This window comes from Pocillopora damicornis, chromosome 2 (assembly GCF_964200805.1).
Source record: "Pocillopora damicornis chromosome 2, jaPocDami1.2, whole genome shotgun sequence".
Lineage (NCBI taxonomy): Eukaryota > Metazoa > Cnidaria > Anthozoa > Scleractinia > Pocilloporidae > Pocillopora > Pocillopora damicornis.
The window spans coordinates 29314983-29340826 of NC_142671.1; the positions used below are offsets into that span (position 1 = coordinate 29314983).

General features: G+C 38.8%; 2 protein-coding genes and 1 pseudogene across 9 annotated transcripts; all 3 read right to left on the reverse strand.

Annotated features, from left to right (window-relative positions):
- Positions 1-2360: 2360 nt before the first annotated feature.
- On the reverse strand, positions 2361-5829 carry LOC149050725 (uncharacterized). 3 transcript variants are annotated; one of them, XM_089198282.1, is made up of 10 exons: positions 4988-5829; positions 4780-4881; positions 4468-4577; positions 4201-4274; positions 3834-3929; positions 3635-3727; positions 3409-3509; positions 3039-3191; positions 2762-2881; positions 2361-2669 (listed from the first exon to the last, which is right to left on the reverse strand). In XM_089198282.1, exons 4-10 carry the CDS (start codon positions 4259-4261, stop codon positions 2532-2534), a joined length of 762 nt encoding a protein of 253 aa, XP_089054408.1. In that variant the 5' UTR covers positions 4262-4274; positions 4468-4577; positions 4780-4881; positions 4988-5829; the 3' UTR covers positions 2361-2531. The 3 variants fall into 3 exon arrangements, with proteins under 3 accessions (XP_089054408.1, XP_089054410.1, XP_089054409.1); XM_089198284.1 differs by lacking the exon at positions 3834-3929; XM_089198283.1 differs by lacking the exon at positions 3834-3929 and having other exon boundaries at positions 4034-4274.
- Positions 5830-11626: 5797 nt separating this feature from the next.
- On the reverse strand, positions 11627-15930 carry LOC149050726 (uncharacterized). 6 transcript variants are annotated; one of them, XM_089198281.1, is made up of 6 exons: positions 15393-15897; positions 15182-15287; positions 13882-13928; positions 12953-13034; positions 12318-12488; positions 11627-12085 (listed from the first exon to the last, which is right to left on the reverse strand). In XM_089198281.1, the coding sequence occupies exons 2-6, from the start codon at positions 15188-15190 to the stop codon at positions 12083-12085; spliced, it is 312 nt and encodes a 103-aa protein (XP_089054407.1). In that variant the 5' UTR covers positions 15191-15287; positions 15393-15897; the 3' UTR covers positions 11627-12082. The 6 variants fall into 6 exon arrangements, with proteins under 6 accessions (XP_089054407.1, XP_089054406.1, XP_089054404.1 ...); XM_089198280.1 differs by having other exon boundaries at positions 11627-12142; XM_089198278.1 differs by lacking the exon at positions 15182-15287 and having other exon boundaries at positions 11627-12142; positions 15393-15921.
- Positions 15931-18873: 2943 nt separating this feature from the next.
- Positions 18874-22072, reverse strand: LOC149050727 (uncharacterized; annotated as a pseudogene).
- Between the last annotated feature and the right edge of the window lie 3772 nt (positions 22073-25844).

Here is a 25844-nt window from a genome sequence, read left to right on the forward strand (position 1 = left end):
TTCTTACTTCAGTTAGAGTTAGAAAATTTCCACTTTTATCAATGAAAGATGAGCATAAGCGTATTCAAACTCTTCTACAGCCATAATATGCGAGTAAAGAGAGTGACATGGGTTTTAGAGTGTGTGAGTGAAGCAGCGGCGAGAATCAATTTTCACCAATTACCCCACTAAGATTTCTTAACTATCGCTGGTGACCAATTCCGCATTTTTTTGGCATCTATTTTGTTTGCATATGCGAGCACATCTGTCTGACTGGTTACAATGAGTTGTTCTTTGGAAAAGATATTAAAATAGCTATAAATTTTTACACTAAAGCAACATCAAGAAATTGCGTGGTAATTGACTACTCCTTTTGTTAGGCTGCAAGAGTTGTTAGCGAAAAAACAATCTTTTTCGTGCTGCTCTACACAAATTTGTAAGGGACTAATAGAGATCCCATCACACCCTTGAAGCGTTAAAGTTGTTAAGATTGAGGTGGCAGGATTCAAATCCTATATCCCAGCTCGCACATGTTCCAAAACACAGTTTCAAATGTTAATAGAAATCCCATTTAGATTATTATAAATCCCACTGTTTAAAAAAAGAAATTGGTGGTATGGATGCAAATTGCGTTACGTTAATCTAATTTACTGCGACCATATCATCACCCAATCCGAAGTAATGCATCAATCCCAAAACATTTTTAAAAAGCTTACCTTCATTATCAATTCACAGTTTTATAATTAACCAGAAATCCGATTTCAATCATGACACGAAGGCGCGCTATAAAAGGAGAGGTGCCTTAGGTACCTCTGGATCATTTGTCAACCAACCGTCGTGGCATACAGAACTCCAAAACAGCTTGAGCTGCACCCAATGCAAGGCACTGACCAGAGGCGCATTTCTCGGTAAATTTCTACAATTTCATCATAATGGAAGACTTTTTTGGGGTTTGTATTACCTTCCTCCGATCGAAACCTTCTTCATTTGTGGCGGTAAAATTGAAATTCGAAATGATTCGCTTCGCCACCGCCTAAAATTGCCATGGCGTAATTTCATGTCTGTTCTTAAATACTGGATGTAGATGACCGTTAGAATAAAAAGAAATTATGAAGAAATGTTCAATGCATTTCTTCATTAATGCGAAGAGGAAGTGCTGTTAACCCAACGGAAGAAAAATAAAAGCAGAGCGACCATTGCAGGCGAAGTTCTGGAGCGTGCGAGTGAACCGCCGCCAACCACCGATTCACTTGGACATGTCCAGGCGTCAAGTATAATATGACTACAAAAGTACTGAATGACCTTTAACCTTTGGAACAATACATTAGAAAGGTAACTTAGGACTACAGTTCGATACCAACAATCACTGTGATAATGTATCACCAAGATCGAAACACTCGCGTAACGCAATAATTTTCCAGAAGTAACTAATTGCTGATTTTTTTCAAACTAGGAAATACTGGTTTGAATATACTTGCAAACCACAGATTTTTTTCGTATGATGCGACGGTTCATGTCTAACACTGCCTCCTTTTGATGCCTCCATTTTCCGAAATGCAGCCTTGCGTGACACCTACCAAACGTTTTGTCCTGCCTAAGAATGTTTTGTCCTGCCTAAGAATGTTTTGTCCTGCCTAAGAATGTTTTGTCCCGCCTAAGAATGTTTTGTCCTGCCTAAGAATATTTTGAAAGAAGTTATTTCTTTAGAACTACAAGTTATATTTATTGCGATATTTTATGCTCCACCATGGGCATACGTGTCAATTAAACATGAAAAATGTACATAAAAATTGTCCAAAATAAAATGTAGGCGGTAAGACTAGTTGTACGATCATATCAGACTTCATGACCGTTCAGTTGCGCTTTCGCTCTAACAGTTATTTCACCTTGTCTCCACAATAGCTGATGTAAGAGGGGACGAGTTCGAAATGTGTATTTACTGTTGGCAAACGCCATGTGTAACGACCGACAGTCGCCAATACCTTGGCTATCGCGAAGCACATATTCAAAATCACGTGCGACGTAGAAAAGATTAGAAGACGTACTGGAGAGCATTGAACAAATGTGGGCTCTGGAAAGACCCTGTTTACCAGGCTAGAAAAGTCGAACTGGGGGACCACATTAATGCAGTGCGGGAAAGGATGCCCAATTGTGTTGTAAAAGATGTGAGGTCAAGGTTTCCTTATATGGGGCATAAAAGAGAATAATAAAATTCTCATACAAATGCCCACCTCAAAGAGAGCCCAGGTACCCAACTTTTTTTATGGTCCATTTTACAATGTCCACACAGCAAATTATAGTGACTTTCCTATAGGTTAGGAAAAGATATACAGTGCCAAGAAAAGTAACAGGAGGAAACAGAGAACGAGTCTGCTTGGAAATACCTTGTGTCAAACCTAATATTCATGTTTTCATTGCTTGGTACCATCAGTTGTTAGAATTGGTCCTCCCTAATGACCTCACATATTAATACTGAACATTTGGGCTCCTAGTTGTAATTATCACAGAAACTGTGGTGCAATGGAAAACAGAAGAGACATCATTTGTTTATATTAAAAAAAGGTAGTCCAGATAGTTTCTCTGAAATTAAATGTCTTTGAAGTAAGCACCCTGGTCTCTGCCAAGCGGTTTGGATGCCTGGTATGTTGGTACATCTGTAGAGACGATGCTTCTCGATTCACATTTTCATTCTGTAAGACAAATGAGTCAATGAGCAAGAGAAGGCAGTGAATCCAAAAAGTGCCAAAGTAATTGAGCAGAATTAACAACATAAGTTTATTACCCAATTAAGAATGGCTAACTCCATGCACATGTTGTATGTGTCATCCCCATAATGAATCTGCTTTGCAGCATAAATGAGCATCACTGAATGGAGAGACTCATTCCAATATGTTTCCCTGCACTGAAGAAGGCAACAAATTATGGGTGATTTTCTTTAACTGGAAAATGAATTTGTTCAACTCATTTATGGCCCTTACCTCAACATCATTAACTTGGAAGAAGAGATAAACTTCTTCATGCAAAGAAACATAAACATACAGCATGCGTCAATTAATTACCTGCATGTAGTCCGATGCATGCCTATAAATTGAAGTGCCCATAATGGCTTCCCTGCATGCAGCTACTACTTCAGGTTTAGTTAAAAGTTTTTTGCTCATCACATAGCCATTCTGCTTGCACCGTGACTCCGCATGGCATCTGACATGATTTCCCTGAGTAATAAATACACCAAGTTATAGAGAAATAGATTAATAAATCAGTAGTAATAATTATAGTAAGTATAATGTATCTTGTTCACCATTATTAGAGAAATATGTGCAATCTTTGAGGTAATGATCATGTCATATCTTACTAGAATAACACAACAAAAGGTACTTACAGAAATGAAAACAAAATACTATGTTCTCAATAAACAGTCACTCAAATGACCTGGTAATGGTCAACTACATTCAACAGTGTACCCTGAAATTCTTCTTCATTGGGTGGACTGTTCTTCATGAAGAAGTATACAAGAGTCCTCATACTTTTCACTGTAAAATATTCAGAATTATTATATTCCATCATAGTCATCTTATATCAAGAAGGAATTTGACATCTGCAGGTAATTGTGGAGAGAATATAGCTTTTGATGACTCTCATAAGAGAGATATCTTACCTTTGTCTAACAATTCAAAAAACCACTTTGAGCCCTCATCCCTCTGGGCCCCTGAGGCAACTTCCTTCATTGCTTTAGTCACAGACTTTGCACCTGAAAATAAACAAAAAAATATTAATACCAATAAAATGCTAACTTTCAAGAAATAGTCATAATCATCAAGACAAAGAGCCAAAAAATACATGTGTGTACTGAGTACCATGCCAAGAGTAAAAGGAATTAAGCATTTCTTTTGACAAGATCCATGTTTTTAGTTGTAATACAAAGCCATATGCCACCTCTGCAAGATGGAACCCTGAAAAAAGAATTACTTTAGCTGCATTATAAAAGATACTTTTGACCTCCATATTTGTATTACATATGCGATATGATATTATTGAGGATGCAAATTTATCATACCTTGTGTCTCAGAGAGATAAGTCAGCAGCTCTTTTGTCATAGGGACCTCACAGCTTACTGCTGAAGTTTCATTGGCCCTACTCCAGTCGACAACTGCTAACACCTTGTGTTGAACATACCAGAGGTTCAACATATCATAGAAAGAGATCAAGTAGAAATCATCTTACCAGAAAGAAAGGGCTGACACTGTTGTGTGTGCTGTTGATCGACTGGAATCATGCCTTGCATCTGTTATAACTCACTGCAGGAAGAAATGGTAGAAATCAAAACATAAAAATGGTCACATTTCTCTACTCACAGATATTTTCAAGGTTTACAATCTGATATAAGATTTTATATTTTTGTATGTGCCAGTCTACATAATATATTCCGAGTATGGCAGGTGTATAAGTATGTGGCCAAAGACAAAATGAAATTAAAATGACAACTTGTACCTCTCCATTCACAGCATATGCAGGGTTACTCTTCACTTGTTCTTGAGTAGCCAACATCGACTCATTGGAGACCCTCTTCATGACTGTCAAGTAACTGAGCTTTTTCAAGACTGTTGAAGTGATTAAAAATAGAAGTATTTTAGAATTTTATCTGGTAAGGCACAAACCAAAGAAGGAACAGTTCAGTCAGTTTGAGCTATCTTGGTAAAACATTCATGATTTAGCAACCTGCAAACTGCTGTTGACTGCCTTCTCCCTGCAAGGAGAAAGACTACATGATTTTCAGAGCATCTGCGCATGTGCATTGCTAACCTGTGTCAGAGGTCTTTTCTCCCTCTGACCCGATGTTGGCTGCTTGACAGAAACTTGTGTATTCTGTCTGTCAAGCCACAGGACAATACTCCATGAATCAATCTATGAAAGAGAGACAGAGAAGTGACCAGTTACAAAAAACAAAAACTGTAAAATACCGAGAAAACAAATTTCTGTAAATTTCAAGCAAAAATAAAAGAGTGCTCACCTCAAATTTACGTAGCACTTTGGAGGAGATCCTCCCATGATAGGGGAGGAGCGCCACTTGAAAGAATCTCCACCAACACATGAAATTGTCACTGACACTACATGACTCTGTCGATTAAAGACAAGTGACTCACAACCGAGGGGTTTTCCACAATAAAAACATGATGTCGTTAGCGTATTAGAGAAAAAAGAAAACAGAGTTCGCGGAGATTCTTCACTGCAGAGATATAAGGAGTCGTTCTCTGCTGAAGATGCAGTGATTTGCATTCTTTGTGGCGTACGTTCTGCTTGGAGGAGAATTTGGAGAAAAAGGATCAGTAAAAGGCAAAGAAATACGCGAAGATGGAGTGGAAGAAGCTGAAGGAATTGAAAACCGTGCGATTGTGGATGGTGTATTTCAGACTTCCCGTTGATGATAAGCTCAGATCGCTCGATGTCAGTCATTTCCTCTCAATTTTCTCCTCAAAAGCTAACAGAAGAGCTTACATCAAATCTGCATTCTGTGTGCTTGTCGTCGCTTTTGTAAGATTCAACGAGCCTTTGGCCATCTTTATGCGGTCTTTGATACCGAGAAGTCTGCTCTCCTGAGTTCGAGGAACTTGTATGTTGAACGAGAACTGTGGACCTCGATCCGTTGGATGCTTTTTCTTGGGTACAGATGGCTTATTTCCCTCAGCCATAAGGAATAAATTTCCCAATAAATATATCTTTCGAGCAGTGACAGCCAAGACTATTCTCCAAACTGAACTAGAGTTGTGAAATTCTCTCTCAAAATCGCACTTACTTGTGAAATCATCCCTACTTAAGAGGTTTAGTCCACCCGTTCCTCACGTTGTAACCCAGTAACTACTGGACTTGTAATGACGTTGTAACCAGTTAATTAATGCATTGTAATCGGGATAGACCTATCGACAAATCTAGACCTGGGGGAGGGGTGAATGAGTAGCTAAAATGTCGTGTGTACGTATGTCTACGTATCACTGGCGCGCTAATTCGGATCGATCGATTCAGAAGAGATATATTTTTCCTTTATTTGCAAGCTCACACGCTTTATCTGTGCAATTAGCCGACACCTTTCTGGTCGTAAATTTGGTTTATCGATCATTTTTAAGGTGAGTATCACTAATAATAAAAGGTATTCTACTTTGTTTAATGTTCGAGGCACTTGTCTGATGATTTGATGATCGGATATGATCGATAAGTTATAAATATTTCTAAGCCTTTATTTACCTCTCAAAAATTCACGGGTCGATAGGTAAGCAAACCATCACAATATTTTATAAACCAGTAATCGTGCATCTCATTTAAATTAATGAGAGCCATTTATTTGCGGGCTACAAGTACCAGTATTCACAATAGTGATTCATGCATGTGCGGCTTAACAGTCATCTCGCCATCAGTTACAATGAATATCATGACAGTTATTTTATATTTAAGATTATTGTCATTTCGAGAACTGAAAATAAAAATTCCAATCTACAAATAAAGTCACATTTAGCATGTTTATGTGTATTAATATATAGTCCCACAACGATCCATCGCATTCCAGATAACTGATGAACTGTCTAGTTGTCCTCGTGCACCGGTGCTGTACCGGTGCGTAAAGGAATAACCATTGTATTTTCTTTGTTTAGGAGTCATTGGTTAGCTGTTATGTATTTTTCGGTCTTTTGTATCGGCTCTTGTGTACCGGTACCCGAGGACAAAACCAAAATGTGGATTACATTCATCTCATTACAATCCAACTATTTGTGGATTACAATATTTGCATTACAATCCAATAATTTATGGGTTACAATCATCTCATCACCATCCAATAATTTGTGGATTACAATTATCTAATTTAAATTCAATCATTTGTGAATGCTATTATCTCATAACAATCCAAAAATTTGTGGATTACAATTATTTCCTTACAATGCAATAATTTGTGGGTTACAATCATCTCATTACAATCCATTATTATGTGGCTGCGATAGTACGTGCACTCTGATTGGTTAATTAGGGGTCCAGAATCCCCCGGTAATTGCTTATGGGCATTACAGATTTTTTCCCCCCACAAAACCTAGTGAAAGTGACTTTCCCTGAAAGAAACTTCGTTGAAAAAAGACAAAATTGAACATTGAACAAAACATGTAACTCTTCTTTAAATATGAGTTCTGAAGAAGATTTTCTTCATAAGTTTATTACCCTGATGAAATTGTGATGTAAATGATAGGCAATGTAGATGTTCTCTCTATTCCGCTTGCTTTGCCTATGTGAAGGCATATAATAAATAACTTAACAGACTTCGGGCTGAATTTTTGCTTTATGGACCATACCCAGAGGCTCAGTCCATAAAGCAAACATTTCATCCCTCAGTCTGGAATTTTACAGTAAAGCCATTGCGCATGGTGCACATGGTTATTACGTAAATAATTTTTGGATTACAATCATCTCATTACAATTCAATAATTTGTAGATTACAATCATTTTATTACAATCCAATAATTTGTGGATCATCTCAGTAAAATTCAATGGTTTGTGGGTTACAGTCATCTCATTGCAATCCAACCATTATATATGCTTCCTTCTATACCTTATGTATTTTAAGGATTTTGCTGGCAATTGAAGTCTTAGTATTTCCTAAAGTTTTTCACTTATTACTTTTCAAACAATAATGATTCCATGGCAAGTACAATAAGATGGAAAGAGTATAGTTATAATATAGCTTTTGGGATGCAAAAGACAAAGTGCTGTTCACTTGGATTCATTGTAGAAAACATTAGCTTTAAGAAACACTTGCCGATACTGATAAGGAATCCAGTCTGAATGCAAGCATCTTATACGTATAAACTGCAGGAATCGCAGTGTGTTAAAAGAAAATCAGGCTCAAAGTAGCCTATCAGGCCAGAGTAGTCCAATGGGATCATGCCCATCAGTGATATGGTCCATGAACCTTCACAGTCCCTGACAAGGTGGTACATGGACTGGGTCCACAACAGTGGACCATGGACCTGGGTTACGATAATTGCAATACAATCTAAATTAATTTTTGTATTACATTATCATCTCAATACAATCCAATAATTTGTGGGTTACAATCACCTCAATACAATCCAATAATTTGTGGGTTACAATCATCTCATTACAATCCAATAATTTGTGGGTTACAATCACCTCAATACAATACAACACATTATTATATGGCTGCGATAGTACACGTGCTCTGATTGGTTAATTAGCGGTCCGTAATCCTCCGGTAAACGCCCACGGGCATTACAGATTTTCACAGTGTTCCTGTGTGTTTGTTTTTAATTATATATTTATATTTTTGAACTTGATTTTTCCGGCTTTTAATCTGACTGGACAATCATAGTGACACCAATAGGAAACTGCTGTCTTTTAGTCACTATACTTAGCATTTTATTTGAGCAATTCAGTCAATTCAATCTATACTTCTTTGTCTGGTTTAGGTAATGAAGTTGAGCTGCTTGACAACTCCAACAAACTCGTTTGTCGGGGTGGTTGTAACTGCTCAAGCCATGGTACACGGCCGGGCACTGAAAACCGGATGGGCCGCAGTGATGATACAGGATATCTTGTCAAAGGAAAAAGTGGAGCCATGGCAAGAATATCCCACCCATTCTGGGGAAGTAGAAGAAGGGAGTTTTGTCGCCTGGCCGACTGCTTACATCCAACCGCGACGAGAAGCTCTGCAAACTGCCCGGCCGAAACAAAACCTTTCGGAGACGCAGGGTTTAAAGGATGCCCTTCATCCCGACAAGTTTGTCTCTCACGGGACAATAATGTCCAGGGAGAGACAGCTACGAAGTAGAAAGTGAAAACATTATGATTCCACTATTGCGCCATTTTACCATATTTGGACATGAGAACGCGCAGATCATGAGCCTGTAATGCCCCGGTTTGACTGTTTTAGAACAGAGCAAATACGGACGGAAAGCGTAGAGCAACAAAATGGTTGGACAAAAGGGAGCAAAATTGACTTGTTTACGTCCTTTACGCTTGACTTTTAAGCGACGACCTTTCGACGGGAACGCATTTTTTTAACTCAACAGAAGGAAACTTGCGAGGACATTTAATTCTTTTTGTTTGTGTTGTTTTCGTCATTCGCGCACGCTTCATGAGATCGATAAGATTCTCAGGCGATGGAGGTTGTATTTCAAAAACTAGGTGCCAAAATGCTAGAAAATGGCGCAATAATGAAATAATAAATCCCTTATTGGATGGTTTAACATGTAATACGTCCGGACATTTAGCTCGTTTTGCTACGCAACTCGCAAAATACCCGCGCGTATTATATGTTAAACCATCCAATAAGGTGTATGTAACGGTTCACTGTAAAGTTAAGCAACCACACAGAGGACGACAACGAAAATGCAATGTGGGAGGCTAACCTTTCCTTCTGGAAATTTCATTGAGACTCTTGAAACTATTTACATTCATAGAATGGTGCTGACAAAGACATAAAGCTTTATTTGAGGTTATTCGTGTTGTTTCTTTGTACAGTTTAGCAGATTGCAAAACACATGTGCAGGTCTTTGCCCTGCAGTGTTCTTCCTCCCCTTCTCTTAAGCGATGTTCTCGTTGCCAACGCTGTTGTGGTTGCGTAAATTCCCTATTGTAAAGAAAAAACGCAGTTTGCATGGAATGAGATAACCAAAGTTGTAATTCATAAGTCTGTTTATCGTTTCCTTTTCTCATGATTCTGTGTTCTCTTAGTCGATACTAATCTGTTACATCTTGCTGACTTATATTCTATTTTAAATACAAAATCATGATTAGGATAGGAACGAAGGATCCTCCACTGTCACTTGCTACTACACACTCTAATAAATCACTGTACATATCAATAAATAGGATAGCCGAGATATATTAAAATGAACTTATTGATGCGTTTTAGCGTATGATGTACATAAGACAATGTATGTTCCAATGCTACGTCTTCAGAAGATACTTAACAGTACGACCAGTGTTTTCGACTCTCCCCTGGATGCTAGTCCATTTCAGGGTCACCCCCTCCCCCTCCCCCAGCAGTTAATACACCGGTTCCCATGTATCATCACCCGACTGAAGAGAGGCATAGTAAAGGTTAAATGTCTTGCCCAAGAACATAACGCAGTGCCCTTACAAGAGCTATTTTTTGGGCCCAGTGCATGCTAACCCGGCGTAAGGTATATTTTTTGGTCCAGCGCATACCGTGACAATTTGTCCACCACGCCCCCATGCGTCTCTATACAATAGTGACAGGGTTCGCACTCACCTTGAAAGTCCTTGAAAATCCTTGAATGTCATAAAAAAAATTCACGACCTTAAAAGTCCTTGAAAATTGCAGACAGTGCTGGAAAGCCCTTGAATTCACTAAATTCACCCCATTTTTCAGTCTGTTTTTGTGTCTACCCCATTTTTCAGCCTCTTTTTGAAATAGAGTAAAATCGGGGCGAAGAGTTGATATGCCGGGTATACGATATAGCGCTTAGTGTGTTAAATTCACAAAATTCACCCCATTTTTTAGTTTCTTTTTGAAATACAGTAAAATCGGGGTGAATAGTTGGTTAGCCAGGTAAAGGACATAGCGCTTAGTATGTTAAATTCACAAAATCCACCCCATTTTTTAGTTTCTTTTTGAAATACAGTAAAATCGAGGTGAATAGTTGGTTAGCCAGGTATAGAACATAGCGCTTAGTATGTTAAATTTACAAAATTCACCCCATTTTTTAGTTTCCCTTTGAAATACAGTAAAATCGGGGTGAAGAGTTGGTATGCCGGGTATAGTACATAGCGCTTAGTATGTTAAATTTACAAAATTCACCCCATTTTTTAGTTTCCCTTTGAAATACAGTAAAATCGGGGTGAAGAGCTGATATGCCGGGTATAGGATATAGCGCCTATTATGTTAAATTTACAAAATTCACCCCGTTTTTCAGTTCCTTGAGGAAACTTGGTTTGAGAAATCGAGAAGTTCGAGAAATTGGCCATTTCAAAGACGAGCGGGTACGAACATATTTTTTCTTGGTACCAACCTTCAGTATCGATTTGATTGAAAACGAGGCATGTCATCGGGAAGCCTTCCCGAGACAACTTCTCTCGTGCCGAGTTTAACATAATTGCTAGAATATAGGTTTTCAAGGGCAAATTTATATTGTTAACATAAAATTTAACTCAGCCAAGGTAACAGTAGCGGAGTAAACGAAAGGAACTTAAAGGAAGGAGAAATGAGGATTTGAATATTTAAACGAGCTCTAAGTAATTATGCAAGATCGACTTTGACTCGGTCAGTAAGAACAACTCTTTTCATATAAACGCTCTGTAAAGATGGTTTGGTATGGAGGGTAACCCTCCTACCAGGGACAACTCTCCTTCATATAAACAGGGCCTAACGCTGCTTGCAGTGTCTTATTCACAAATATTAGCTAAAAAATTCTCACTCTTTGACTCGTTATCCGAAAAACGTTGTTAATATTTGTCACACGATTGATTACAGTCATTTTTGCTGCACATTGGACTTCAAAGAACGACATTATATCCCCATACGAGTGCATTGTTAAGCTAAGCAAGCAGGAATTAAGTCAGCTTGGGAACATGATAAAAATGCATGGAGTGTTCCTAAAAATTCCCAAGTACTTATACAACACAACAATACAGGAGGACAAGTTTTTATTTCTTTTATATAATGTTAAAGAAATTGTGCGCGCTACAACTTGTGACCAATCATAGAGTACGCAATTTGTCGATGATTTTACGTTGGTACTAAATTATAGTTGCACTGCGTTGTTAGGTATTACTTTCTCAAGCATCATATTTCCCACGATTTCAAGTCGAATTCTGTAAATGTTATCAGTGAACCAAGACAAAAACAGTACATAGGAACATTTGTTTAATGCTCCAGAAATGAGAATGTTGTCTAGCCTTAGATCATATACAGACTTGTCAAAACTACGGTACTTATTACAAATAGTCAGTAATCCTTGTCCGAATACTTAATATAAATAGTCACACTTCAACATCACTATCATTGTCATCATCTTCATCACTTTCAAACTCTTCGCCTGCATTCCAGAAATCGAGTACATTGACTTCCTGGACATTTTGACAGCTACTATAATTACAGGAAGATGAAAAAAAAAACAGTAATGGCAATAACACAATGAAGGTGCTGTAAAAAAAAAATGATCAATTTTTAATGATTAATTTTATTGATCAAATTATTCATCCATTAATAATAAGATCAGTCAATAGCCACAACAAACATTATTTTAGAATGTAATGAATAATTCACAGAAATAAGAAAAAGAACAGACAATTTAATGCAGAGATTAAAAAAGACACACCTTGTTAGGTTCATTTCTACTTGAAGGATAGGCAGCCATGAAGTTATCCACATTTTCTTGATTGTGAAAAAACATGTTTTCACTGAGTGGGGGTCGATAACTTCCACCAGAAGACTTTTTTCTAGGCAGCCCAAAACAGGCATCCAGAGACAAGAATATTCTACCATTTTCCTGTTGACAATTATTGGACAATAAATTTGTAAAGTATAACATTACATTTTGTAGACAAAAGGATTTAAGGTGTTGTAATTATACAACCTGCATAACAAGGTCATAAATTATCTAAACAGGTCTTTGTTATTTATAAATTGTTATTTGTCCTTTTTTGTGAACACTAATAAAATTGATAGTGGGTAATAATTATATATATATGAAACAAACAGCAACTATATATGTGTGTGGAAGCACTTCACCTAAACATCTGATAATATAGCATATTTGCAAGAGTGTTAGCCTTTAAATTTTGTGCATTTGCAAACTACTGGAATTGTTGGACTGAATATATATTACAAACCAAATGAACAGAGAACTAAAAATGCACCACAACATAACATTTAATCTCTATATTGAAAACTACTTTAATTAATCTGAATTTAGTTCTTTGAAAATGGCAGCAGAGGTTTTCAAAGTTTTACCTTGGGACAAGCAGGACAAACTGGACACCTGAGTGGGCAAACCTCATTTTCAGTAAAACACTGGAGAGCCTTTACATGATACCTGTTGTAAAGAGACATACCTTTAATGTGCACAGTGTTTACACTAATAAGCATTTTAAACTAATAAAAGCATCTATCGAGTTCAAATTACCAAACCATATGGTATTTTTTGAACCAGCATTAATGACAATAGATAATTATTTGTTGCACTATTGTGGCCTAAGAATTAAATCAGATATTTGAGTAACTTCTTCTTTCACTTGTAGTCTTATATTTTTTGGAAAATACTTTTAATTATATGTAAAACTCAATCAAAAGGAATATTGGTTGTTTTTATTCCTTTTCACACAACAAAGTAACAAGAATTATCTCTGTATTAAATAATAATTTTTTAACATAACCACTTAAATAAAAACTCTGCAAATCAGTTTGAGTCTGGAAGTTTAGAACTTGCAGAAGGAATTGGATTCTAAAAAAAAAAATTGAAGAACACCGGGTGTCACCAAATGCACTGAATACAGGAGCTCACCTCAAGAGACTTTGCATGGTTTTACAACCTAAACTGTGTTGATCACAAGGTATTTCTAACTTTTAACTTGACCAAATTTCTATGGTCTTCATTACCATCTACCGAGGTATCAGTTGATGCTTTGTGTCAAATTTATAACACTTCATTCAGTTCTCTTTGTTTTAAACTGGTTATCTGCATATATCACCATAAATTACCATACACAGAAACAAAGGATAATAAAATTTAAACTAAGGATAAAGTTGATCCAAAACATTTAACTACAATCTAAGTTACTCATTAAAACACTTCTAAAGGTCTTATACACATAAAACTGGGATGTTGCAAGATAACTGTTTGCTGGAAGTTCTAAATTCACAAACATTAATTGTTAAGCCACCTGAATTCCTCAAAGCTGTCAATAAATTGGTCATATATCTTCCTTTTCTGCAATTAAAACAATAAATAACAAATATAACAATTTGCTACATCTGTTCTATTGTAAATCTATCACGAATGCTATTCTCTGATTGGCTGCCCTACCCACTATCTATTCTGTGATAGATAGTGAGTAGTAATCAGTTTGAGTCTGGAAGTTTAGAACTTGCAGAAGGAACTGGATTCTATTCTGCAGTATACAGTACTGTACATTCACCATTATCATAACATTGTGTGGTTTGCAATATTTCATTTGGTGGTATTTTTTGTCGTCCAAATATTTGTTAGCTGGGAAAGTTCTCATAAGCGGACATCTAGGCTACACCTCTGGTGGTGGCCGCTTATGAGAACAGTTCTTGTAAGGTGGCCAGCTCCAGTTACAGACACTTTTAACGTGTCCCGAGGGTGTACATGTATGAGAGCTTCAACTGTATTTTCATTTGTTTAGTTTCAGTATCTATGAAGGAGATCATGATAAAGTTTTGGCTAGGTCATGAAGATTTATACTAAAGCAATAATATATTATGATCTCATGATTTCTATATTATTTGTGTGATGGTTTATTTGGTTTTGCCCTCAATAATTCAGGGTCGGCCAGCGGGGGACAGTGGTATACCAGTATACCCGAAAAAGATCTGCCAAAATACCCCAAAACACCCAAGATTTCTCCCAATATACCTAAAATTAATCAAAGCGTTATATAGTCTACTATATACCCGAAATTAGTAGTATACCCATCTTTCAGCTGAAATATACCGTATACCCGAATTAAAAAAGCCCCTTAATACCATATACCCAAAAACCCTGGCCGACCCTGATAACTATCACATGATGGAGTCGTTTACAGCTAAACCTATAACGAACCTGAGAGGGAGGGAGTAGAAGTCTAAGGCCTTCACAAGATCAAAAATGGAAACTTGGCATTCCATCACAAGTGCCAGGGTAAATTCCATCAGACTTGTGGTGAATGCCAAGGTTGGTTCCACTGGCGTAGCAGGCCACAAACCTTGAAACAGAAAACTCTCTGCCACACTAAAACAAGTACAACAGAGAATCTTCAATAGATGCTGACCACCTTCAGAAAAAAATATTCAACAAGGAAGAACATTGCTGACTTTATACCGATATTTTAATAACCTTAGAATTAAGCTCACCAAAACAATATAAATGTTTACAATATATTAAATAACTGCAAAAAGTGAATACCAGGACTACATTAACATGAACAACAATCATGGTTTGGTCTTTAGGGATAGCTTTACCTCTTTCATCTATAACCGTTATTTCCCTTGTGTAGGAAAATGAGCAAGAATGATAGGGATTACTCAATGTCCTGTCAGGAACAGTGTGCAATTTCCAAACACCGTCCTGAAAAGTTCAGTATAAAAAAAAGACAAGCTTAATAAATTTCTTAAACCCGGGTTACTCTTCTGGGCAAAAAACAAAATTGATAATTATAAAGGTCATGCATACCTGTATTATTTCTGGGTGATGAAAATGATGTTTGGTCTGATGCAGGTGATTACAGCAATCAAGGCAGAAGTATGCCGTAAAGCTACAATCCCTGCATCGACTTTCCACCGTTTTACCACAATTACATTGATGGGGCACGAAACCTTCCATTTCAACAGAGAACTTCAGCAATGTGGATCGCAAGGATTCCCAGTTTTTGTGGAGCCTTTCCTTGCGCATTTTGTAGGAGCTGGTGGAGGAAGTGGGCACCACATCATCGTCGGAATCTGGCGGGTCACCATCACACAACGCGCACGGATCTTCCTCTTCTTCACCTTGTTCCACATCTTCCACACTACGATGTTGCTCTTTTTCCAGAGGCAGAGTAGAAGGAAGTTGGACGGTGGATTTCCAGGTTTTATTTGATCTGTCTACCACTTTAAAGGAGGAAAATCCTTTCCTCTTACCCGGCCCAAAAAACATTCCCATCAAAATCCAATATGGCGTCTCTTATGGGCAATTTAGTTACTCATTCACCCCTCCCCCAGGTCTAGATTTGTCAATCGGTCTATCCCGATTACAATGCATTAATTGACTGGTTACAACGTCATTACAAGTCCAGTAGTTACTGGGTTACAACGTGAGGAACGGGTGGACAAGACGCTTTGAAATGGGTGACACCGCTGGATTTTTTTACCTCGAAGGCTCGGTTTATTTCTTTGGGCATTGCTTTCGGTGGCTGCCGAAAACGTGTCGGTTTTATTCGTTTCGAAAAAGGTGAGATATTTTGGAAGAGGACCAAAGGAACTGCGGAAGGTACTTCAAAAGACTTGGACAATAGCGTAATTAAGCTACCTTGCGCGAACAGACTTGTGATCTTGTATCCTTTTGTTTACATTGTCTTGAGATGAATGAACTCGAGATCGATTAACTGCAATCATTTGAATGGATTTAGTTTCTATTCACGGTGTATTTTTAGCCTTAATATGTTTTTAGGATTAAAGAGCGTCACAAAAGATTTAAAAATGGATCTTGGACGAGTTGTTGTAATCACTGCGAAGAGCAAAAGCGAAAATAGTTTATCATTTCGAGCGCCGATCGTTTTGTTTTGATCCGAATCAAGCAGATTCCCGGGAGAGTTTATTTCATCTGTTAACAAAAGAAAAATATCTCACCTACATCAAGGAAGTTGCGCTCTTCACGATCTTCGGAAGCATGCCGGCATGTCGGCAAACTCATCGGAATGAATAAGTAATGAGAAAGAACAATAGCCTGAATGTATGAATACTTAACAACCTCAATTTTTGAGGTACACATTTAATCCGCTATGGAGTTGTAATGTTTTCTTGTTGGGGAAGAAACCAACATTTTCTTACCGGGCAATAAGATTGGAAGAATGCATACACAACATCCTTGATGAAATTAAAAAAAATTTCCCCCTGGTTGGACCAAAATTGGGTTTTGACTTTTGATGTTACCATGGTAACAAAAGTATTTCAGAAAACAAAAGTTCAACAAGGCAAAACTCCACTCCCTAGCTGCACAATATGTTGAGTGAGAAATATCATTGACACCTTCATGAGCATCTTTTTTGGTGACATTCTTGGTCAGCGTTTCTTAGATTTCCATAATGGTATCAAGTGTCACAAGCATCCTAAATGCTCTAAACTGAACTTAAAAGAGCCTTTGAATTTAATCAGAATTCATCTTTGTGTACATACCTAATGAAATGACAACCACCCAGCACCACAGCCATTTGGCACATTAAATCTCTATACTTGAGTAGGAGCCTTTAGCTTCGTAATACCCCAAAAATATTGATGAATCTGGAACCATTTTACACACTGCTCCTCACTCAAACTCTCTTTATTCATAGTAAACAAGCCACAGGTTTTGCAAATAGCTGTCGGGTGGTGTTCGTTGCCATTCCCAGTCGAGATAACAAGTCCAATTAGGCATCGATTGTCGCGATTTGATTCTAATAACTGTGCTCTTCGATACTTTAAGGGAGTTATCTATCAAGCTGACACTGTTAGCGATGGAATCACTTCGTCCCCATCATCACATCATCTTCGTCCTACACCGACCAACGTAGTGTGTTCTCTGGTGGCGTTGCTCGCCCTTTTAGCTTTTTTTTTGTTAATAATTTCAAGCCTTTTTCGCTTCCATGAAACACCTTTCTGCAAATTTGAGTGCTTCCCTTGTAACTTCAGCAGAGACCATTCCGCTTTGAAAGAAAATTAATACCCGCGAATGGTAACATTAGCATCCTGGCCTCAAAAGACGAGATTTTAGAATCTGGACTGAACTCTGGGATGCGCGGGACCACGGTACATTGGAACAAACAAATGCGTTTTTTGATTGCATTAGAGAATTTATGTCAAAACAAACTACGTTTTTCAAATGTAGATAGATAACGGGAGCTTTAGTCCTAGAAAATTTATTTTTTGACCAAAAATGTTTAAGAGTAAATGTCATTAAAAATCACAGATTATTGAAAAAGTCGCGGACACGGTCAGAAATCGATTGGTTCATTTTTTGCCTGTGGGTAGTCTTATCTAGTAAACAAAAGGAAATGGGGTTAGATTTTTGAAATATGCACTTTAACGGGAATAATTTGCTTTAACATTTCCGGGGTTAAATAGCTCAAATTTCACCAAGCGCGATCCTGAAATTATGCACTTTTCGAGCACTTGTCATGCTAACAAAAATGTAACGGAAGAACTTTTCTAGTTATAGAAATATTGAGTTGGACTTGCATTATCGAGGCAAAGTGACAGTTTTTGTCTCATGTTATTCTTGGCGGAGCTACGTCCCTATTAAGAGACGACATCTTCGGCCTTTTGAAATTAAGGCAAAGGTGGCCTAGAATAGCTTGGCGAAAATACATGTGGTAGTGTCTCAAAGTTTACAATAACACTACCAAGAAGCCTTGAAAGATAGTTCGTTACGATTTGGGTTTTATTTCTTTGGGACCTTTGACTATCAAAAGATGACCACCAGCCGAATTTCGGTTAAATTACTATGACGCCATAATGAGATGCATAATAACAAAATTAAACGCGTTGGACACAAATAACAGTTTTGGTCAGTTATGTCTTCACTGGCCGTTAAAATGACTAGAAATATATTAAAATGTCTATAACTACACTTATATACGGAGACAGGAGAAACAATTTTCGACTTTGCTACCCTGAGAATCACGCCATAATTTCTGCATAATTCATCACACAACAGGTTAAACCTGGTTGAATTGCACTCAACAGGTTGAATGTGGCCCAAAGCCGTTAGTTTACGTTTACTTCTCATCCGGTGAACATGGATTCGAGCATTTGCATCCCCTCTGCGCCTTCTACACTCGCCAGTTTCGAATATACTGAAAATCGTCCAACACAAAGGTAAGAAGGTTTCACAAGCAGTGGTGGGCTCATGTGACTGAAATCCGATATGTAGGACTCTGCTGTCACGCAACACCTTCTTGTAAATAACGTTCAGTACTCAGTTACTTGGAAGGGCAGGTACACTCCTGGACCGATTGTGTGAGTCTGCGATGAATGGCTTTTTCCTCTTTTGAGGTGAAATGTCAGAAATATCCAGCCCAAGGTCGATGCACGTGTCTCTTAGCCTATCCACTCTTAAAGTTGTGGTTGTACGTTTTTGTACAAGTTCGCAGATGTTAAGATCGAAAGATACAATCGGATGCTGAATAGCCACATCTATCATCACATTTGCACACACTGCAGCTAGGATGCTTCTCAGCTTCGGCGGAGATTTCGTCCTCGTCGACGCTCTCCATATCCACGTCTGAGACTTCACTAGCTTTTGCTTCGTTATCGGCGGCTGTAACTTCTAATCGCTTCTTTCCTGAAAGACGGCTGAAGAAGCCACTAATCTGCTGCGACGTAAGGACTTCATCAGGTTGAAATCGGCGTTCCCCCGCTTGGTCTCTTGCTAGGCTCATGGTTTTCGAAACTTCCTGTGGATCGCTTTTCCGTCCACTATACTCCCCTTTTTGAAATTGGTCAGTTAAGAATTCGATCTGTTTCTTTGTAAAACGCACCTTTTTCTTAATTTTCTTCAGGGCTCAACCCATTGTGAGAGGAGGCAAGCCGTCACTCTTTGATTGTGCAGCAACTTGAACGCTTGGTATTCGACTGCGTCCCTCCGTCAGCTTGGAAGAATATTCTCTTTTAGCTTTATCGTAGAGAGTTTCCTGTTCGAGCATCATTTGGTGTTTTCCAGTTTCTAGGTGTGTCTGGGGGTTTGCAAAGCGACTGTATGCTTTTACACATCCTTCTTCTGGACACGGGAAAAGCATGTCATCTGGCTTATATTCCCCAATACAGCGTCGATCTTGGTTTTCGCTTTCAGTTGAGAAATCTGCTTTGACAGAGCTTTTCTTAATATGTCGGTGTCCCACAATCTTGAACGTGGGTGTGCTACTTGGATTTGGCGATGGCGGGTCTAGGATTTCCAATTTTTCGGGCTGCTTCATGACTCCTTCGAACTTGGCCCATGGCACTACTTTACTGGAACCCACATTGAATGCTCTCCACACTCGTGCGCCACTTTCATCGTACTCAAAATTGTTGAGTAAGCTTATGCCATCCCATTTGATATTAAAGGTGCTTGACGGTTTGGCAGCAACATAACTTGCTTTCACTCCTGTGGTTCCTTGGCCAGATTCAATGGCTGTTTTGAACTGTACAGCGTTGATGACATCATTGCCTTCGTTTACGTACCTTCCAACGTCTCCCTTGATTGTTGCCACTTTGCGATCACATACCCCCTTTCCACCTTGAGGGTCCGAAAAGTCGTTTCTTACAACAGCCACTCCCACGGCATCACCGGCCAGCTTAGCTGAGATGATTGAATTTCTGCTGTGATAACAGCCAGCGTTATCTTGTTTGTAATAAGCCATTTCCAGCTCTGGAATTTCCTTTTTCAGGGTAGTGAGGCAGTCAAGCATTATCGAAGCCACAGTCACACTGTCTTGGGCGCAGCTTTGGAATACGTGAACAAGTGTTTGCGATTCAAAGTGCTCAGAATCCTCTGACCGTCTTATGGCAACGCTGATGTGCCATGGCAATCCTCGCTTCGCAAACCAATCTGACTGTGCCCCTCGATATTTTCGGGGCATATATTTCATTGCCCAGTCCTGGACTAACAGCACCGATCGGCTGTCGAGTTTGGCTAAAACTGAATGCTTTGCCTCAGCTTGGTGGACTGAACGTAGCTGATGGGCTTTCCAGCTGATGATATCATCCCTTGCCTGTTTAATGGTCTGCAGCAGCTTGATCTTCTGCTGACGAGAGCGCACTTGAACACTCATCTTCTATGGTACACAATACTTCTTGTAAGTCATAACACTGTTCACATGACTCATTGTGGAGATGGTCGCAGGAGCCCCGAAATTCAGCATTGCTTGGGTCACTTAGCGCGTAAATTCGACAATGATCGGGAACCTCTGAGGCCTCCATTGCATGTACCTAAATAAAAAGTAAAATGACAAGCGCGTGATTATTATAATAATTATAAAATATGCACCCACTTTGTAGTCGCCCTTTAGGTACTGCTTCGACAAACGAAGTTGCTACTTAATTTCCCTCGCCCATTGCTGAGTCTTGCCACAGTCAACAAGCTTATCTACGAGTTTTTCTAAAGCATCAAATGCTTCCACCCCTGATGCTGAGAAGTTATCAGTCCTTGCAGAGACTTCCGAACAGATGAAGAACACCACGGCCAAAACTCTCTGTAGCGTTCTCTTACTCATAGGCTCAAAGTTGGTTTCACAGCAGTATTGTTGATACTGCTGGACAATACGCTTTTTGTATCATTGTTCTGATAACATTGGGTGTTTTTATGATCTCGCCAGTCGACAATTTCAGAAGTTTTTCCCCGAAAGGAACATCTTGAATAACGTGTGGACTTGTTATAAAAGAAACAAAATGTTCTAATTTTACAGGTTCAATTCTCATTCTCCTTTTCTCCTGGTTTGGAAGAGGAGCAGCTCTTCCATATATCAGCCTGTGGCGTCGGGCAATGTTGTAGCGATAGCTAGTAACGGTTGGAATAAACTCCCTCATCTCCTGAAATATTCTTGTCAACTTGTCTGCCATCAAAGAAAGTATTTGCCGTCTGGTGCTCCAATATTGTGCGTTCAAGTAGCTTTCAGGAAATGCATTAAGAAGTTCCGTCTCTTTTCCACTTCTGCCTTCGACCACAACCTGACTCTTGCTGCATACAGCGTAACGATCACAAAGCTCCGTCCACAGTTCTTGCGAATTTTCAGGTGCCAGGACATCCAGCATTGCAGAAATACATTGTTGAGCTTTCCGTGGGTATCTACGTTTAGTACGCTTGTGCGCTGTATTCCACGGCACTGATAACGTGTGACGTACTGGACTGACGTCTCGAAGGTGTAAGAAGCGATTTAGCTGCACCTGGGACTCGTTGTCTGGACTCGAGCTTTTCATCACTCTTTCAGCAATCTTCTTGCGGAACAAATAGGCTCTGCCGTCTGGATGTGAAACCTTCTGGCAATGCTTCATCACCAACAGTGACAGCACAAGTGGCAGGAATATCAGAGTCACTCCCTTGTTCATCAACCTGACGAAAAAGTGAACACATTGCTTTGGATGGCTTCAAAATGAGATCAACCGTATACACGCGCGGGGTGTCGCATGCAAGGCGGAAGTTTATAGTCGATAATTATTTTCACCTTATAATATAACTTACTAATAACCTATCCTGATATCTTTATCCAGTTACTTCTCAGTTTTATTTTCCATTTGGAGCATTTCGAAAAAAATGTGGAGAAGCCATATTAATAATTTAAAACCTTTATTATTTGAATATATCCTGGAGTGTGATATGCTATCTGGGTAGAGCACGCCTATCCAATTCTTGTGCCATGTATGGTTTTGCCAAGTCGTTGACGGGCGGCAATGGCGGCGTTTGAGCATGCGCATGCAAGTTAGCCTGGATACGCCCTTCTCCTACCTGGGTTGAATCCCTAGGCATGAAAAGGGCGGAGAAGGGAGAATTCAGAGAATGCGTTAAGGTTTTCCACTTTTATTAATTATATTTGATGGAAATTCTTCATGAACACTTTGAAGAAACTCACCAAGGTTTGACCACTTAGACCTTCTGTGATGTTTTCCACACCTCCTGTGGCACCCAAGCTCTGCGACTGTAACTTATTTTTCATTTTTGCTAGGGACTGTCGACATCGCACACAAATTCCTTTAATATTTTGAGAGAAAGAATTAATTTATACTTTTTTACCTCACACATCCTCCTTGAACAAATAGCTCTGCATGTGGCAAAAGAACAAAACTACGCAAAAGCCCCACAAATCCCAAACTGATGACGCATTCTGTAGTTAACCTTGTCACGAGTCAGTATTTTACATTCCTTTCCTTTTTTGTCTGCATTTTTAGAAGGAATTCTAATATCTGTGAATATTTCAATTAGAGCGTTCCCCACGCCATTAATTAATTTTGACAGGAGCCCATCACTGGTTTTGAATAAGTTTTGAAAGAGACGAAAATGTTGAGTGAACGCCAGTGTTTTCCGACGTGAAAATATTTGCAAAAATTCTTAAAAGACATGAAAATAAATTTGCTGTCAAACTTGGCGACTGTTTTATGCGACAGTGAAGTGGTTTGAAGTTAGGATATGAAGTCTGTGATTCCCGCCAACTACCCTGCGTGAAATGAGAAACTATACGGATGTTTATCCTTATATACAATGAGAATAAACTAGAGGGACGTCAGTTCTTACAAGATCATGACTCATTGTAGTCGCTTACCTGATCCGACGGGTACGAGGTTTTTTCGTAAGTTCAAAAATTTGTTTTGAGTGCTGCAAAGTAATTCCTCTTTCTGCTGCGGGTACTTCTTTAGATTCCTTTTTGTGACCGGAAACATCCTGTGGCACAGAACATAATCTACCAGCTCTTCTCCATCCGATTCCGAGGCTTGATCTATGTAAAGGACAAACATTAATTTCCGAAAAATTGACGGGCTTCACGAAAATCCCACTTCTTGCTAAGATAAGTTCAATCTCTGTCTCAACACCTGAAAATTGTAAAAACCAACACTACCAACAATATCAAGTAAAGAACAAGACATTCTTTTTCTGCTGGAGTTAAAGCAACCGTTGTCTTTATTCCTTTCACCGACGATTATTACGCTTTTGTTTTTTGTTTAGTTTCGTTAACTGATCACATTGTTTTTCCGTAGGAAAATTGTATCGTTATTTTCATCGTACGGTTTATATTTGTGAAATTTTGTAAAGTCTATTTCTTTGTTGAATCGTTTTCGTTCACGATGGCAATATATTTGTTTAGATTTTATATGTGAGGCAGAATGAATTGTTCGTTGATCTCGTTACGTGACGGATTATCGTATGTCATGCAGAGTGACAGGAACCTATGAAAAATTAATTAAAATCCGGCAAATCGCTAGCGTTACCTGCCGTTTTCTACGGGACCCTTTTAGTGTGGGACGTCAAAAAAGCCAAAATTAGGATCGAAGTAGACTAAACGTAACTGGGTTGCGACACGAAGTAGAAAATGACATCAAAAAGTAACTTTATTTTACCCATCCCGGCTCAGAAGCTTCAATGAGTCAGCCGGTCGGCCCCCTTTACACCAAAGGACAGTATTTCGAAAATATCTTCCAAGCGGAATAACAAGGGCCTATAAAAGATTTCTAAGGTAAGGAACTATTGATGTCAAAGCAAACATAAAAAGCTAAGTGCGGCTGCGACTCAAACAATGCTTTGCGTGTGTCATTGCAATGTTGATTTTGTTCATTTCAATATGGCGCCATTTACAATTTTAACGAAGTTTGGTTGGTTGGTTTATCAAAACAGCAGAAGATACCAGAAAAACGAAACGATGAATTTGAAGACTCACCTTATAATCCCTCGTGATAGTATTGCTGGAGATTTTGAGAAACTACCACATGCATTTTTGCCACACTACATTAGGCCGGGTTTGGCATGAATTACACGTACACTGGTAATTAACCCGTGGTTTCGTCAGGAAGGACACGATACAAAAAATATCACTATACCTTGGTAATGGAAGGCCATATGTATATATTTATGGCTAGAGAAGTCCTGCTGTTACATTTTAGTTCATGCAAGGACGGCCTGAAAACTGCATAATTTAGAGCTCGCACGCACTCATTTTCGATCATGCAATTAGTAACGGTTTATTTCCGTTAAAATGAATATTTACACAAACTAACCTCACTTCACTTTAAGTAGTACCTATAGCTACCTGTAGACAAAAAATGAGACGAAACGATTTTTGACCATGTCCGCGATTTTTTTATTTTTCTTTGATTTTTAGAGACATTCACTCTTAAATTTTCCATTTTTCAATTTCCAAACACAAGGCCCCGTTTGCAAATGCGACGAAATATCACAAAACTTTCTTTGATTGAACAGATTTAATTCGGGATTCATAAGTTCACTTGTCTACCGTGGCATAGAGTCGAAGATTCTCGTCACGTGATGGGGTCGGGCAGGGCTAAATAACGCCAGCCTCCCTGAATGGGTGTGACGAACCCTAAAATTAACCGTCAAATGGTTTATAGGTCTTTCATATCTCTGTGTCAAGCGCTTGTCACGAACCGAGTTCTACGATTACTACATAGTCCCCAACTACATTTACTCACCCTCTTCTTGCTCAGTATGCCAGCCCAGTAGACCTCTCCAATCAGTTACTATAATGGAACTTTTATAAACAGACGGGAGCCTGATTACTCGATCGGAGTAAGCAACTTCCAAACCGCATCTGTGAAACGATGTTCTCACAAGTAGATTTATATTTATATAAGACTTTCCTGCGGATTGGTATTGGATAGACAATGAGACCAAAGGTTGGCGGCTGCAAAGGAAAAACAACTTTCTGGAGGTCGAACTTCTAGTAAATTTAAAATCTAAAAAGTTAAGCTTATGCAGCAGGCCTGGATGTTGAGAAATTTATGATCGTGAGATGTCTCCTTTCTGCATGCCCTCTGGAGAGGAAGTGTGCACTATATACGCTCGCAGTACGAAGTGTGGGAAAAAGGTTAGAGTCTGATCGTTGTTCTAGATTGCTGAATCCTGATGGTTAGATCTGACTGAAAATTATCGCTCCATTTTCTGTGGAAAAAAGTGGGCACTAACTCCAGGGTTTCATCAAGGTGAGAGTAAACGATAAAAAAAGGTATCGTATTTCTCTTTTGTCGTGTATAGCACATATCAAAAAGACGACTTTTACGGAATTAGGCAGTTTGTAGAGTCAAGTTTTATTGAACGTATAACTGTCGGAATCGATCCCTGATCATTGCCATACACTGGATATGACTTCACAAGATATGATAATCACACCGTCCGTACGCGTTTGTTATGTGTCCGCCATCTTGGGATCTGAGACCGTTACGCAATACTATTGGAAATTTTCATTTAAAATCT

Excerpts from the sequence above, each read along its gene's own strand:
- LOC149050725 (XM_089198282.1), bottom strand. The coding sequence starts at position 4,261 with ATGCAAGGCATGATTCCAGTCGATCAACAGCACACACAACAGTGTCAG. Across the intron at positions 3,930-4,200 it reads GTGTCAGCCCTTTCTTTCTG|GGTTCCATCTTGCAGAGGTG; the intron begins GTAAGATGATTT and ends TTCTTTTTTCAG. Across the intron at positions 2,670-2,761 it reads AGTTAGCCATTCTTAATTGG|AATGAAAATGTGAATCGAGA; the intron begins GTAATAAACTTA and ends TTTGTCTTACAG.
- LOC149050726 (XM_089198276.1), bottom strand. The coding sequence starts at position 15,860 with ATGGGAATGTTTTTTGGGCCGGGTAAGAGGAAAGGATTTTCCTCCTTT. Across the intron at positions 13,929-15,392 it reads ATCACCCAGAAATAATACAG|AAAAGGAAGATATATGACCA; the intron begins GTATGCATGACC and ends TTTTAATTGCAG. Across the intron at positions 13,035-13,881 it reads GACAGCTTTGAGGAATTCAG|GTATCATGTAAAGGCTCTCC; the intron begins GTGGCTTAACAA and ends TCTTTACAACAG.